Source organism: Atta colombica, unplaced genomic scaffold (assembly GCF_001594045.1).
Source record: "Atta colombica isolate Treedump-2 unplaced genomic scaffold, Acol1.0 scaffold134, whole genome shotgun sequence".
NCBI lineage: Eukaryota > Metazoa > Arthropoda > Insecta > Hymenoptera > Formicidae > Atta > Atta colombica.
This window is the reverse complement of record NW_017259222.1, coordinates 2,269,072-2,282,173: the sequence shown is the minus strand read 5'-3', so window position 1 is coordinate 2,282,173 and position 13,102 is coordinate 2,269,072. Positions and strand designations below refer to the sequence as shown.

Here is a 13,102-nt window from a genome sequence, read left to right as displayed (position 1 = left end):
AATGAAATGTAAAAGAAGCACTTACGCTTCTTTTACATTTTGATGTTTCAATTTTCGCCTTCTAGAAGTTTCGTTTACGCTTCTGTTATTTCCCGGCAAACGAGAATGAATTGAATTGAAATGGATTCAGATTTCCAGAAATATTGTCTTTGATCTAAAAATAATATTAGCTTTTTCTGTGCACATGAACACATTTGTGAATATTTAATTCAAAATGTTTAATTCAAAATTTTGAATAGAAAATGCAGTTTTTCAATCCAATTGCATCCAATTAAATCCAATTAAATCCAAAAAAAAACATTCGCTATTTAAAATACGCATTCGGATAGAAAAACATTTCAATTCATTTTAATCCATTCTCGTTTGCTGGGTCTCCCATTACATTTGTGACTTACGCTCTGATTTTTATTTTCATTAGGGATAGTAAAAAAAACTGCACAACTGTCGTTATGAACTTATAACGATTATGATGTCTTTATATCATGATAACGACCGCATAATGAGATACAACATACAAGGGTAGCCAAGCAGATGCGAAACGCAACAATATAATACGCGGCAATGCACAACGGCCGTGGGACGACGCGACACGATGCGACGCAATTCAAACGACAGTTACCAGACGCGACCGTTTGAAACGTAGTTCGCTCGGCGGCTGAGTGGCGGCGCGCGCAGCGTGCAGCGGCGCAACGAACACCAACCGCTATGATGGGGAAACGAAAATGGCGTCGCGTGCACGGTGCCGATGATCCCTCGTTTCGCCGCGTTCGTGTTCGGGTAGTTGCGGTGTGTACGGACTACGGCGTTCGACTGAGCGTCTCAACAACAACGACGACGGACATTAATCGGCGTGTAGTGTGTGCAATACGAGAATCGTTCGGTGAATAACCAGGTTCGCTTGGCGATCGTGCCGCACGTACGAACGTTACTTACGGCGAACGGCGGTGGCGGCGGCAACGACGAGTGTCGCAGTGATTAAATCGTGCAGACTTCGTCGGTACCGGCGGACTCGCGATAATCCTCCTGTTGTTTCCTTTTCGTCGCGAGAACCGACCTCATCTCCGCTGGCATGACGAAGGACGCGATATCTCCGTTTTCCGCGGCGAGATAATGTGTGTTGACGTGCGCGAGTGAGAAACACCTCTCCGCGTATCGTCCTTGTCCCGTTTTGTGATCGAGAGGCAACCCGCGGGTGAGATCATCTACAGGAGGCGGCGACGAGAACGACGTGCGCAGCCACGACGACGGCGACGTGACGGGGCGACGTGCGACGTCTAGCATCTCCGCCCGACCATGGCGGTGAATCCGCGTGATATGGACGGCTTCATGCCGCTCCTGTCAACGACGGATATCAAGAAGAAGCTCAACGTCGGCATCGCGCTGCTCAATTTCCTCGGCGACTTGAGCAAGAGCATCGAGTGCCAGGACATCGGCATGTTCATCGACAATGTTATTCCCTGGCTCGGCAACGGCAATCCCAAGGTAAGCGTTCGACGACGGCGACGATGTCGATGTCTAAAATCGCCCGCGACAACATCTAATCATTCCGAACGCACCTAACCTTCATCCAATTTTCCGGCTACTTTCCGTGACTTTCACGTTATTTATAGATACTTGATTATGTTTGTCCTCCACTTTATTAAGTGCTAAAATTAAAACGGAGACGGAAAAATTCGATTTTTTTCTCCTCCCAAAGTGATGCACGAGTAGCTGATTTCATAGAATGTTGATAAACGTTTATTGATAAAAGAATAAGACTGGATATATTTTGTACAAAAAATTTATCGTTATTAAGTGTTATTTATCGCTTTAAAGATTACATCAAGAATGACTTTTGTAACATTCATTATATTTTAGGAATTGTTGACACTTGTATTAAAATTAAGATGCTCTTTATGTGCTGTTCTCTGTTAAAGTTGAATTATAATTGAGGAAAAGATGGAGCAATATGAATTCAAATTAATTCACCTTTAACCTTGTATAACCAGAGTTTTTTTGCTGGATAAAATAAAATTACATAACTGGTAAGCAAGGAACGTTGATTAAATCGTGGGCTGCGTTCAACAGAAAAAGAAGTTTTGCAGCTTTGTAAGTCTTTAATATAATTGATTTATGCCCTTTGTTCCTCAGGGATTTAGATATATAAACAAATTACATTAAAGAATCTTACAACAGTTATAAAACTTTTTTCTGCTGAACGCAGTCATTAAAATTTAAAGGATGCATTCATTTACCCTTGTTTAACACTTGGTGAACAACAAGGATAAAATAATACTTCTGCGCTAACCGAATGCAGGGAAATAATATAAATATATGAGTATGCCCTATAATAACTTAACTCGTAATTGAAGCATATGGGTTTGGTGACTTTAGGTGACATTTTTAAATAATAAATTTTAAATAGTACAGTAATTTGGAATAATTTTATAGCTAATTTGGAATATAATACTTTTAAAGCTTGTTTTTATAAAGTAATAATACAATAAAGAAAATAATATGAGACAATAGTGAATTGAAAAGTAATAATAAAATATGTTTATGTTATTAAATATTAGGGGCTGTTTTAAAATCATAGACTTCTTCAGTCAAAAGAAAAATAAGTACGTAAATAAGTACGTAAATAAAGATTAAAAGAGGACCATACTTGAAGAGAAAATTAAAATCTAATACGTTATTAAAACAAACTAATATTATAAAAACACTGTCCAAACAAATGTGTATATCATCAGTTAATTAAATAAATTTTATTTAATAAAAGAAAGAACAAATCAGACATAAAATGTAAAATACGTTGCATATTATTTTGTTGGAAAACATAGTTAGCCTCCTCAAACTGAGACAGAAGAAAGAATCTTAACCAGGATAGTTAAAATGTTAAAATCATTAGAAACCAAAATCTTTTCAGGTCAGAAGAACGTCAAAAGAATGGCATTTTGAATAGATGACACACATATATTTCCCAGACAATATTCGATTATTATTGTCGCAGACTAGTCTACGAGAATTTACTTACAACTACCAAATATAATCCAGCAAATGTGCAGGTATATCATCTTTTTCAATATGTCATTCTTCTGACCTGAGAGCTTAAGATCTTCGTTTCTGATTTTAACATTTTGACTGCCCCGGACAAGATTCTTTCTTACAATAAGTATATTCATAATAAGATTTATTCTTTTTTTTATCGATAAACTCTCAGAACTGATACACAGTGCAGTAAGTTGAAGTGAAGGGCCTTAAGTCAAAAAAATATGTATCCTTGTTACGGATTAAATCACATGGCAGTACAAAAGGTTAACACTCAATCGAAGTCAACAACGTTGGATTCGCGGCTGCGAGGTCTCCTAGTCAGAGCACATGACGTGAGCGGTCCATAAATGGAGAAAGGAGACGATTGATCAGTCACCATCGCCTGCCTTCGGCGTGCTCCGTAAAACGCCGCTTTTTCGCACTCGCACGTGAGAACGTTACCGCCCCTGTTCTCACCTGTGCGTCGCGAAATGGGAACAACCGATTTAGCATCTGTATGGCACGGAGCAACGTGCCGGAGTAAGTAGTCCGGTGCCGATGAAAGTGCCATTTGTCATAATTTACTACTGTTTCCTCGGCGCTGTGAATGACCAGCATACGTTCAATTTTTTTCTTCTTATTTTCTCCGATAAGTTCAAGTGACTCTCCGGAAAAATAATACATCTCTTTACAATTTTATGATTCTCGGAACTTGTGTTTATCTTTTCTATCTTAGAATATCTTGTGAATATTTTATTTGTTGATTAACTTGGGCTTAGTCTGACGATAAAATAAAAACTGTATTTTTCTATCTATGGTTAATCATTAAGTTGATAATTTTGTAGTGAACTTTTAAGCCTTCACAATAGGCCTATTTTTTTCTGGATTGAACTTCTTTGCATGGTCCATTTTCTTATTCTTATCCTTCTTATTATTTTTTTATGTCGGTGAGAAAAAGAGAAAAAATAAACCGTGCAAGAAATTCAGTCCTGACGTGGAAAAAGAAAAGGCCTTATGCAAGATTATCTAAAAAGTAAAGGTTACCAAGAAATTCATGAATGAATTTCATTGATGAAACTCTAATTTTTAGATATAATCATATATTGTGAAAACGAACCTTAAAATCTAAACCACAACGGAACCATTGATGTAGTGATTAATCATAACATAGAAATACACAATTTTTATATTATCATCAAATTAATTTTTAGTATATACAATGATTTTCCAATTCTTTACTATACATGATAGATTATTTGTGTTCCTGATTAATTTTCATCATTTTAACAAATGCACACAATTATTAAATGATTTTTACATATACTTCTTTAAAAAGTATAAGATTATTCGTTAAAAAAATTTTATATAAATATTGTACTGATTATTTGATGCTTTTATTTAATTAATTTATTAATTTAATTTTTTGAAGAAAAGAAATGTGCAGGACATAATGACCCAATCATATGTACTAAGGGTTAAGTGAGATTACATCTAAATTACGAGTTAATCAGATAATGAAAAATCAAAGACGAAAGCACAAGTCATTTCGCGCAAGCTGCAATATTGGTCGTTGCGAAATATTTACTTAACGACAAATATATTAGACGAAGATCAGAGAAGCTATGATGATGTTTAAGAGGATTTAAAGGGCCGTGATCGACGCTTTAAATTGCGAATTGCAGCAAAGAATATACAGCTGTTTATTGTAAAGATTCAATTATCTTACTCTGTATATGCGAAAGATCAATGTCGCGTCATCACATTTAAGACTCAATGCTAATAAACGTTGTAAATTATAACGCCGTGCACGATGTAAACAATCTTTCGAAAGCATCAAGACAGCGACGTAATGTGTCGATCATTTATTTATTATCGAGAACATATCTTCCATTTTATTACAATCGATACGATACTCTGCAATACGATGAAAATCCGAGCAATGAAACTCGACACGTGCATGGCAAATGAGTAGTGTAATGTAGAAAGCAGTTAATTAACTCATAACAGGAACATGAGTCTTGGGATTCATTAAAGTTCTTGTTATTAGTTTTTTTAAGAATTTTTTAAGTTTATAGTATATTCTTAATCTATAATCTGGTGTAACACTGTTTGAGAAATACAAATAAAAGTTAAATTAAATTAAATTAAATTAAATTAAATTAAATATTATTGATAGAATTTGTTGATTCTAAATCTTGTTCGATATAAATACGTTGAATTTTTTTTCTAGAAAATTTCTTTTTTTAATTCTTTTTTTAAATTATTACCAGAGTTACCAGAACCCATATGTTTCATTATGGATTAATGTAATCTAACACGTTGAGCTTTCCTTGTATTATATATTGCGCAAGAAACACAAGCAACGCGTATTTTCGTAAAGATACTGTATAAGGAAAGCGACATGTTTATATACATTAACACAGTAAGCTTTTAATCTTTATTTCCTGCGAATGTGGATATTTCGATTTCGACCGCATTCATCCGACGTACAATGCACTATTGAACACAAGAATTTGAAAATAAAATATGTATGAAAGTAAAATATGTAAATACGTAATGAGACAAATATCTATACAAGGACTAAAGCGAAAGTAGAATAAACATTCGTGCGTTTAATTAATTAGACAAACAAGATGAGAGATATAAACGTGAAAGTTTATGTCATCGTAATATATGAAGATAATTGAATGCGTTACTGTGAATTGTACTTCTATATTTGTTCCTCATATCTTTTTTTATGGATGTTTATTTTCCCCTCTTCATAACTGTTACATTACATTAGATCTCACTCGATCCTAATTTTGTATGATCGCCGGCCAGGGTGTGTCGAGTGACAAACTTATTACTTTATATGCGCCTGTGCGTGCCAGGGGTTCTCAGTATGTCTTCCAGTTTTCATGTAGCGTATGCAACCTTTAAAGGGAGTCTAAAATCATCTGTTTTACCGATTCAAGATCTATACACATGTCATTGATACATTACTGTAGTACATTATTACTTCAACATGCATATACACATTTTCAATATCACACACATACAAATTTTTCAACTATCTTTAATATTATACACTGAAAAAGATAGTCTGGATTAAACAGTAATGGAAAATGGAGGAATCAGAATTTTTTAATTAAATCTACTAGAATTTGAGATAGCTAGAATTCTGATTGATATAATTATTCTGGTAAAAATAAGAATTTTAGTAGATTTTGATAGAAATGTGTGTATCTAGTTGAGATAACCAAAATTCTGGTTATCTCAATTAGAATTCTAATAAATTTAATCACAAAAATTTCTAATTTCTTTTCGTTTTTGATTTAATATCAACTAATTTGGACTGTATCATTTATAGTTTAATTATAAAAAAGGATTTTTAAATCTATAAAAGTAATTCGAAAAATATTTATTTGAAAAATAATCAGTGAAACACAGATGACTTTAGAATCCTCTTAACACTCGGATAAGCAGGATGATCTCTGCCGTTATAAAATTAGATACTTTCATACAGTCGGAGAGACCGTACTTTCAAATTCAGTTTATTTTTGTCACGAAGCTAATTCTCGTTAGACTTTCTCTCATCATATGTTTATGTTGAATATTCTTTTTTACGACCGCATCTCTAAGAAAGAACGTTGCACTTTGTGACATACCGAGAAGAAATATTTCGAAATCTTCTTTTGGCAAAGGAACGATTCGCTGATGTGATCTTTAAATTGCATAATTTGCATCGAGTAATCGGGAGCAATCGAGTTTACAACGTGTTATTGTTGCCGATTGAGTTGTACTCCTACGTTCTCGGTACTCCCTCGAATTAAATATGCCATCGTTTATTTACTTATTTCATTTGTCAGACCTTCGAGAATAACGGTCATGACCATAGATGTATAATCGGTCATGACGTAACGAACTAAAAGAACACGTAACCTGTTCGTTAAATTTTTAATTAATTTGCATAACTAGCTTCTCCTGAACTTGTTCCGATTTCCAATGTCAGAATTTAAACCCCAGAATTTAAGTAGATAAAAAGCTTTGAATTAAATTTCGCTGAACATGTGTTGGCTTGAAAATTCGTTCAATTTATTTTTTTTCGCTAATCGAAGGATCTCGGAGCTCGGTTCACTCACGAATAAGGGAAAAAACTTTCACGCCATGTATGTAACGTGTCTTTTGCTAACGTGTCCCAAAGACGCAAGGATGTTGTTTAGTCGAAGCCATCAAGTCGCTAAATGCTCTCCGGTAATGGTTGAGAGTACAGCCGATGTGAGAGTTTTTGACCCCTTCAAGAGAAATGCGCAGCACGAGTGACAGTTTAATGGACTATCGAGAGCGGTTTGAAACTTTACTATGAGATTTGAAACATCAGGTACGGTACATAACCAGTTATTTAAACTTACCTTCCGCACATAATCTTTCCTCTTTATGTTAAAATTTTCGTCATGTCAGCCTTCAAGTACTTGAAATAAAGCTTAAATTTATGTAATCAATTAAAAAACTTCAAGATTATTCTTGAATAAAAGTTTGTACATTAAATATTGATAAATCTTGTTCATGAAATCTTGATAAGACTTGATAAATCTTTGACAAGATATAGTTTCACGGACGATGATTTGTTTACAAGTTATCATTAATTGAAATGTTGAAAGTTATATCGTGTAGCAAAATCTACATACTTGAAAATCTACATACGAGTAGGAATAAGAAATCACTCTTGTCGTTTGGGCGGTAACTCTGAATGACTCATCGTAACGTTATATTTTTATATCTGGTTGATCGATTTTTTGATATAAAAAATGCGGAACTTTTTTATCTTTATGTAGACCTACAGAAACTACGAAAAGTACTATTTGGAACTGTAATTATTTTACGATATCTCCAAGAATAATAGATTAGCAACTAATTTTTTTAAATGTTGGTGTTGCTTGACTTTTTTTAAAACTTTTATATTTTATATTTGTGTAATTATTGTTTCCTTTTATATTAATAAAATGTATTAACTTCAGATACTCTTTATCATACTGATTTACTTAGAAATTTCGTTATTTCATTTACTTATCGAATTACTTCTCCGTGTTTGAAATTGATATATGCGTGAATTTTTATTAAAAAATTTATCACCACCGATTATTGAAAGATCGATCGCTTTACGTCACTCTACATTTCCATTGGTGTGAAGTTTTACAAAAATTGCTTTGGATAATAATAAGTAGATAATCGAAATGAATTTTGGATGCTAAAAATTGGATGTTCCTATATGAACTTACACGTATGAATTTATACATGTCTTGATACATGTACGCATAAGAAAAATTACGCTTGTTTGTATATATAATACAATCGAGCAGCAATCATTGCTATTTTTAACGTGGCTTTTTATTGTCATTCGAGTCACCTATCCATTTCCTCCGTATTTTTCTTTATAACTCCTACATTTTCATAACAATCTCTGCAAAGATCTATGTGAGAGGAAGTAGAGTTCCATTAATTCTGTATATTTGCTCAAAATTACAAATTGCTTTCCTCCTACTATTAAGAAAAAAATTGTTCATTTGACTACATTAATTTGTCTTTCGATGAAAAATGTATGTCAAATTTTATATTTGATTTAAATTATACATACATTCTCCAACAAAAAAATAGAATTAAATTAACTTTAATCAAATAAACGATTTTTTTTTTCATTGTAGAGAGCTTTTTCACTTTTCAAGTTTCGTTCGCTGATTAAAGTTGCATTCAGGGAAAAATTGCTTCTTCAATATCAAATGTTTACTTGGTATCTTTTAGATTTAAGAACGTGCTCTTGCGATTTAATTATGGAACTCATGCCCTTCCACTCGATTCGAGAGAGCGACCGTCATTCACTTCTCACAATGCCTCGTTCAGTTCGCATAATGCGCTGGCAAGTCGGACGTCAGTAAACTAAACGAAATATAGACAGCGAAATATAGAGGCGCGTGTCACGCTTAATTCTTACGATTAAAATTTCGGACGAGAATCGAACGTGAATGAGTGATTATCGTTCGACGCAAACACTTGTTGCCATCGCGCGAATTTTGAACCCGCAAATGCACGCGTCATTTTCACCTTCGAGGACAGGAACAAAAACGAGGACAATAAACTCGGGAGTGCGTTAAAAGCGGGCCTTTTCAACTGTCCACTGCCCACGACGATCCATTGTGTTCGATCGTAAGAATAGGGTATGCACCGCTGAAAAAAAGCTTCGCTTTCTCGGCTGGTAGAGTCTTAATGAATACACCTTGTCCTCCAAGAAGAGAGTCGCAGACTATCCTTAATCTTTAGTAAAACGCTTTTCGTTCTGATTCACGATTTTGGCAGACAGAGAGAACGAAATGAAGCATGTTTCCTTTACGAGTTATGCCTTATAATTGTTAGCCAAGACTTTCTTTCTGTCCCGGTTCCTTGAAATGAAAGAACCGGCTACGTATAATGGTTTATTTGTTAAACTTCCTCTACATTTTAATTCCACGATATTTTCTGATATCAAGATATATTTATTGTTAGATTGTTTCTACTTTTTATTATTTCGTGTTTTTATCTACATTTTGTATTTATAGCTATGAGATATTTTTCATGTTATTTTAAGTTTTTGACGACACAGTGGTTTTCCATTTAATGACACAAGTCGACACAAACATCATTCTATCTTTCTTCAATAAATAACAAAGATAGAACGATTCTTGTGACGATTTATTACCAAATGAAAAGCTTCATCTGTTAGATATTAAAGGAGCAATGACATTCTCACAATTCCTTAAATTAAATAACATTTTATTATTTTTGACTTCCATATGTAAACAATTCATTTCTGTGGTTACTCTTCAAATTTCTTCAAATGAAATCTCACTCCAAAAAAATGAAAATCTTGTTGATTCAATAATAGTATTAATAAAACAAAGAAAATCTTAACAAGAGCATAATGTATTTGTTTCATTAATAATGTTATTAAAAGTAACAAAATTATTTTCAATTAAAATAATGCTATTGATATAATTTTTTTTAGTGTACTAACTTAAATTAAAAATAATTTAAATCAGGCATAATAATAATAATTCTGAAGTACGGGAGCGAGATTTATAAAATATGATTGACTTGTAAAATGTTGACTATAATTTTGTTTCTCGTGTAAATACTTATTTTTAAAAAAATCCTATTCGTGTTTGCAGTCAAGCGAGCGATACGAATGAAATGCAATGTTTTTACATTATCACACTTTAAGTAAAGACATAAAATGTAGATAAGTAGAATCTTAAAGCGCAAAGTACTCTTTGTTGTCGAACCATGTCGCCTGGTTGTGAATCGTGTAATTAGACTTAACAATGTCTTACAGAACGATAACTGCACCATTTCTGCAAGGCATGCACCGTGTATTGATGTCAAGGGTACAGGACAAAACGTGAACCGAATCGAACTACCGTAGCCTCTACAGCCGTCATGTTCTACTCGTTTCTTTTTTTGCCCCGCCACGGAGATGTTTCCTTTTCAGGATTTAATGTATGACATCACCCTCACCTCGATGTTTTTTTACGTACGGTGTGCGCACGCAAACGTTTTACGTCTCTTACATAATGTTACTCATTACTTGCGTAAAATATATCTATTTTTGCAATATTCGCGGTGACTTAAACTTTTGTCTGCAAACAAATTTTTTATCTCTCCATCTAACCCAAGTTTTTTTGCTGTTCACACTAAAAAGAATATTTATTAAATTTTAATACATATTTCTTTGAATGGTGTTAAGAAAACATTTACTCTCTCTCTCTCTCTCTCTCTCTCTCTCTCTCTCTCTCTCTCTCTCTCTCTCTCACTAAATAAATATTTACTCACTAAAAGAAATGATAGAAATTAAATTAATGGTTTTTGTATCAAATAAATATACGTTTATATTTAGTAAATATTCATTTGGAACTCTTCAAATAGATATTTATTAAAATTTAATATTTTTTTCAGTGTAGACTTTCAAAAATTAGAAATAAGAAAAATTAAACTTTCGTAAAAATGTGGAAAATACAAATTATTTTCAACATCTTTATTATATCATAAATAATTTTTATCTTCGACCACTGCCAACCTGCGATTTTTAATAAAATTTTAGGAGGGAGAACCAGACTTCGCTTCGTCTTTATTTTGAAGAAATTGGAAAGTGAAATTTTACTTATGTCATAAGGAATTTAAATTGCAGTTGGAGAATTAAAAACGAAGAGAAAAAGAGAAAATATCAACATTCTGCATTTTATTTTTTGTTCGCAATCAGAAAGTAGAAAAATACATGTCATCGCCGAATCGGTTTCAAGGGACTCTCAACCGACTTATTTTTCAAAAGCTGAGCTGCTCGATTACAAGACAATCCCGCTTATCTCAAGCATTTTTATACGAATGCCACGTATAATGTGTCCGCCTCGTGAACTCAAAGCGGATTATTATCTTAGGATTCCGTGAATTTTGTGTATACTCGAGGATTTCTTCTTTCATAACGTCGAATTACCGAATTAACATTGTATAGTGCTGTTTTGCCTCGGAATTGTTGCCTCGGAATTGTTGCCTCGGAATAAAACGAGAACGAGAAATGCTGCGACACTATCGAATTATGCTTATCTCGCGTATTGAGAAACATTTGTCTCACGACGCACAGAGAGATAACCGAGGAATATGGGCTGCCAAATATAGTTCGTTGCAAATCGCATGATGACTCTCGACACAGTGAAATTTTGCATTTTTCCCTTTCTCGCCTTTCGTCACAGGATGAATCTACAAAGAGCTTTGCTGAAGAGCACATTACGATTTCAAGGAAATGAATCGTTCAATCTCTCGTCTAATCTCTAAATAGACTTTATCCTTTAAATTATTATGTAATTCTTTATTTTACTTAATTTTAATAATTTTGACAGTTTTTAATTCTTATAAAATATTTTATCGCGGTTCTTATTATTTGACTTAACAATAATATATAGTATTTTGTTCTTGATAATTGCAAATTTGCCTTAATGTTTACTATTTAACTTTTTATTTCGAGAATAATTCATATCTAAGTAACACGTCGTACACGAATATGTATTCTAAAAATGTATTGATTTTTATATTTGATTTTAACATTTACTTTTTAAATTTTAATATGTTTAACAAAGCTTCAATACAATGTTTCATGTCCGTGATAAATCATTTAAATTATTTACGCATCTATCACTTTAATATGATTTTTAGGGATTCCAAAGAGAGTCGAAACGTTCAAAATAACAAAGACATCAATCCAATATCTGATTGTTCACTAAATAATTGCGCCGTTTATCGTTACTGACTCTCATTAGCCTACTATCTTTTTGTATTGTTTAAAATTTGAGAATCCTAATATAATATCGTTATTCTTTATCCCAAAATAATTAAATGCATTTCATGTTGTTATGATATATATTATAGAATATTCTCGAAAATCCGACGAAAAATGACTCGACTTTCCCGCATTCGTGTTCGCTTTCGTAATCGTCGTCGGCAGATCTCGTCTCGTTTCCTGTGGCTTTTCTGTTAAACTGCCAAGAAGTTCAGCGACGTATTTGATACCAGATATATCTCGTACGCCTGAAAATACGCGTCCCGTATTTTCGACGGAGTGTATTTCCCTCGGGAGGGTCTCTTTTCCGTCTGATCACATGGCGCCTTGCGAACGCGATACGTTTCTGCAGAAGGAAGAAACGTGTGCAGCCTCCCACGTAGCGCTAACAACAGTTTTAACGGATCGTGCACCCAAGTTCGACAAGTAAGGCCGTGGATCTCTCGCCCACACACGTGCCGTCGTGTACGACTTCGCATGATGACTCTTCTCGCGTGTTGTTTCTGTTTAGTCCTTTCGCTACAAAGAACCTCCGGTGGTTTTCATCGTACATGCGCTTTGTACGAAGATCTGTCATAATAACTTGTCGAAAATTTTTATTTAACGACGTACAAAGTACGAATGTTCAAAATTGTAAAAATTATTAATTGTTGGAATTTTTAGGATGAAATTCCAATAATTTTGATTTTTTTTTTAGTATAAAAAATGGGGAATTTTTTGAACTTTGATAAGAAACTATTGAACTATGAAAAGTGC

At 33.6% G+C, this 13,102-nt stretch overlaps 1 protein-coding gene across 4 annotated transcripts in view; it reads left to right on the top strand.

Moving 5' to 3' along the window:
* The first annotated feature begins 948 nt into the window (after positions 1-948).
* The window catches only part of LOC108684402 (CLIP-associating protein 1-A), a 42,301-nt gene continuing 30,147 nt past the window's right edge, over positions 949-13,102 (top strand). For 3 of the 4 annotated variants that reach the window (XM_018188686.1, XM_018188685.1, XM_018188687.1), the window contains exon 1: positions 949-1,482. In XM_018188686.1, coding sequence (XP_018044175.1) covers positions 1,294-1,482 — 189 coding nt within the window. In that variant the 5' untranslated portion in view covers positions 949-1,293. The remainder of the gene's footprint in view (positions 1,483-13,102) is intronic. The other variant, XM_018188684.1, reaches the window with a different exon arrangement.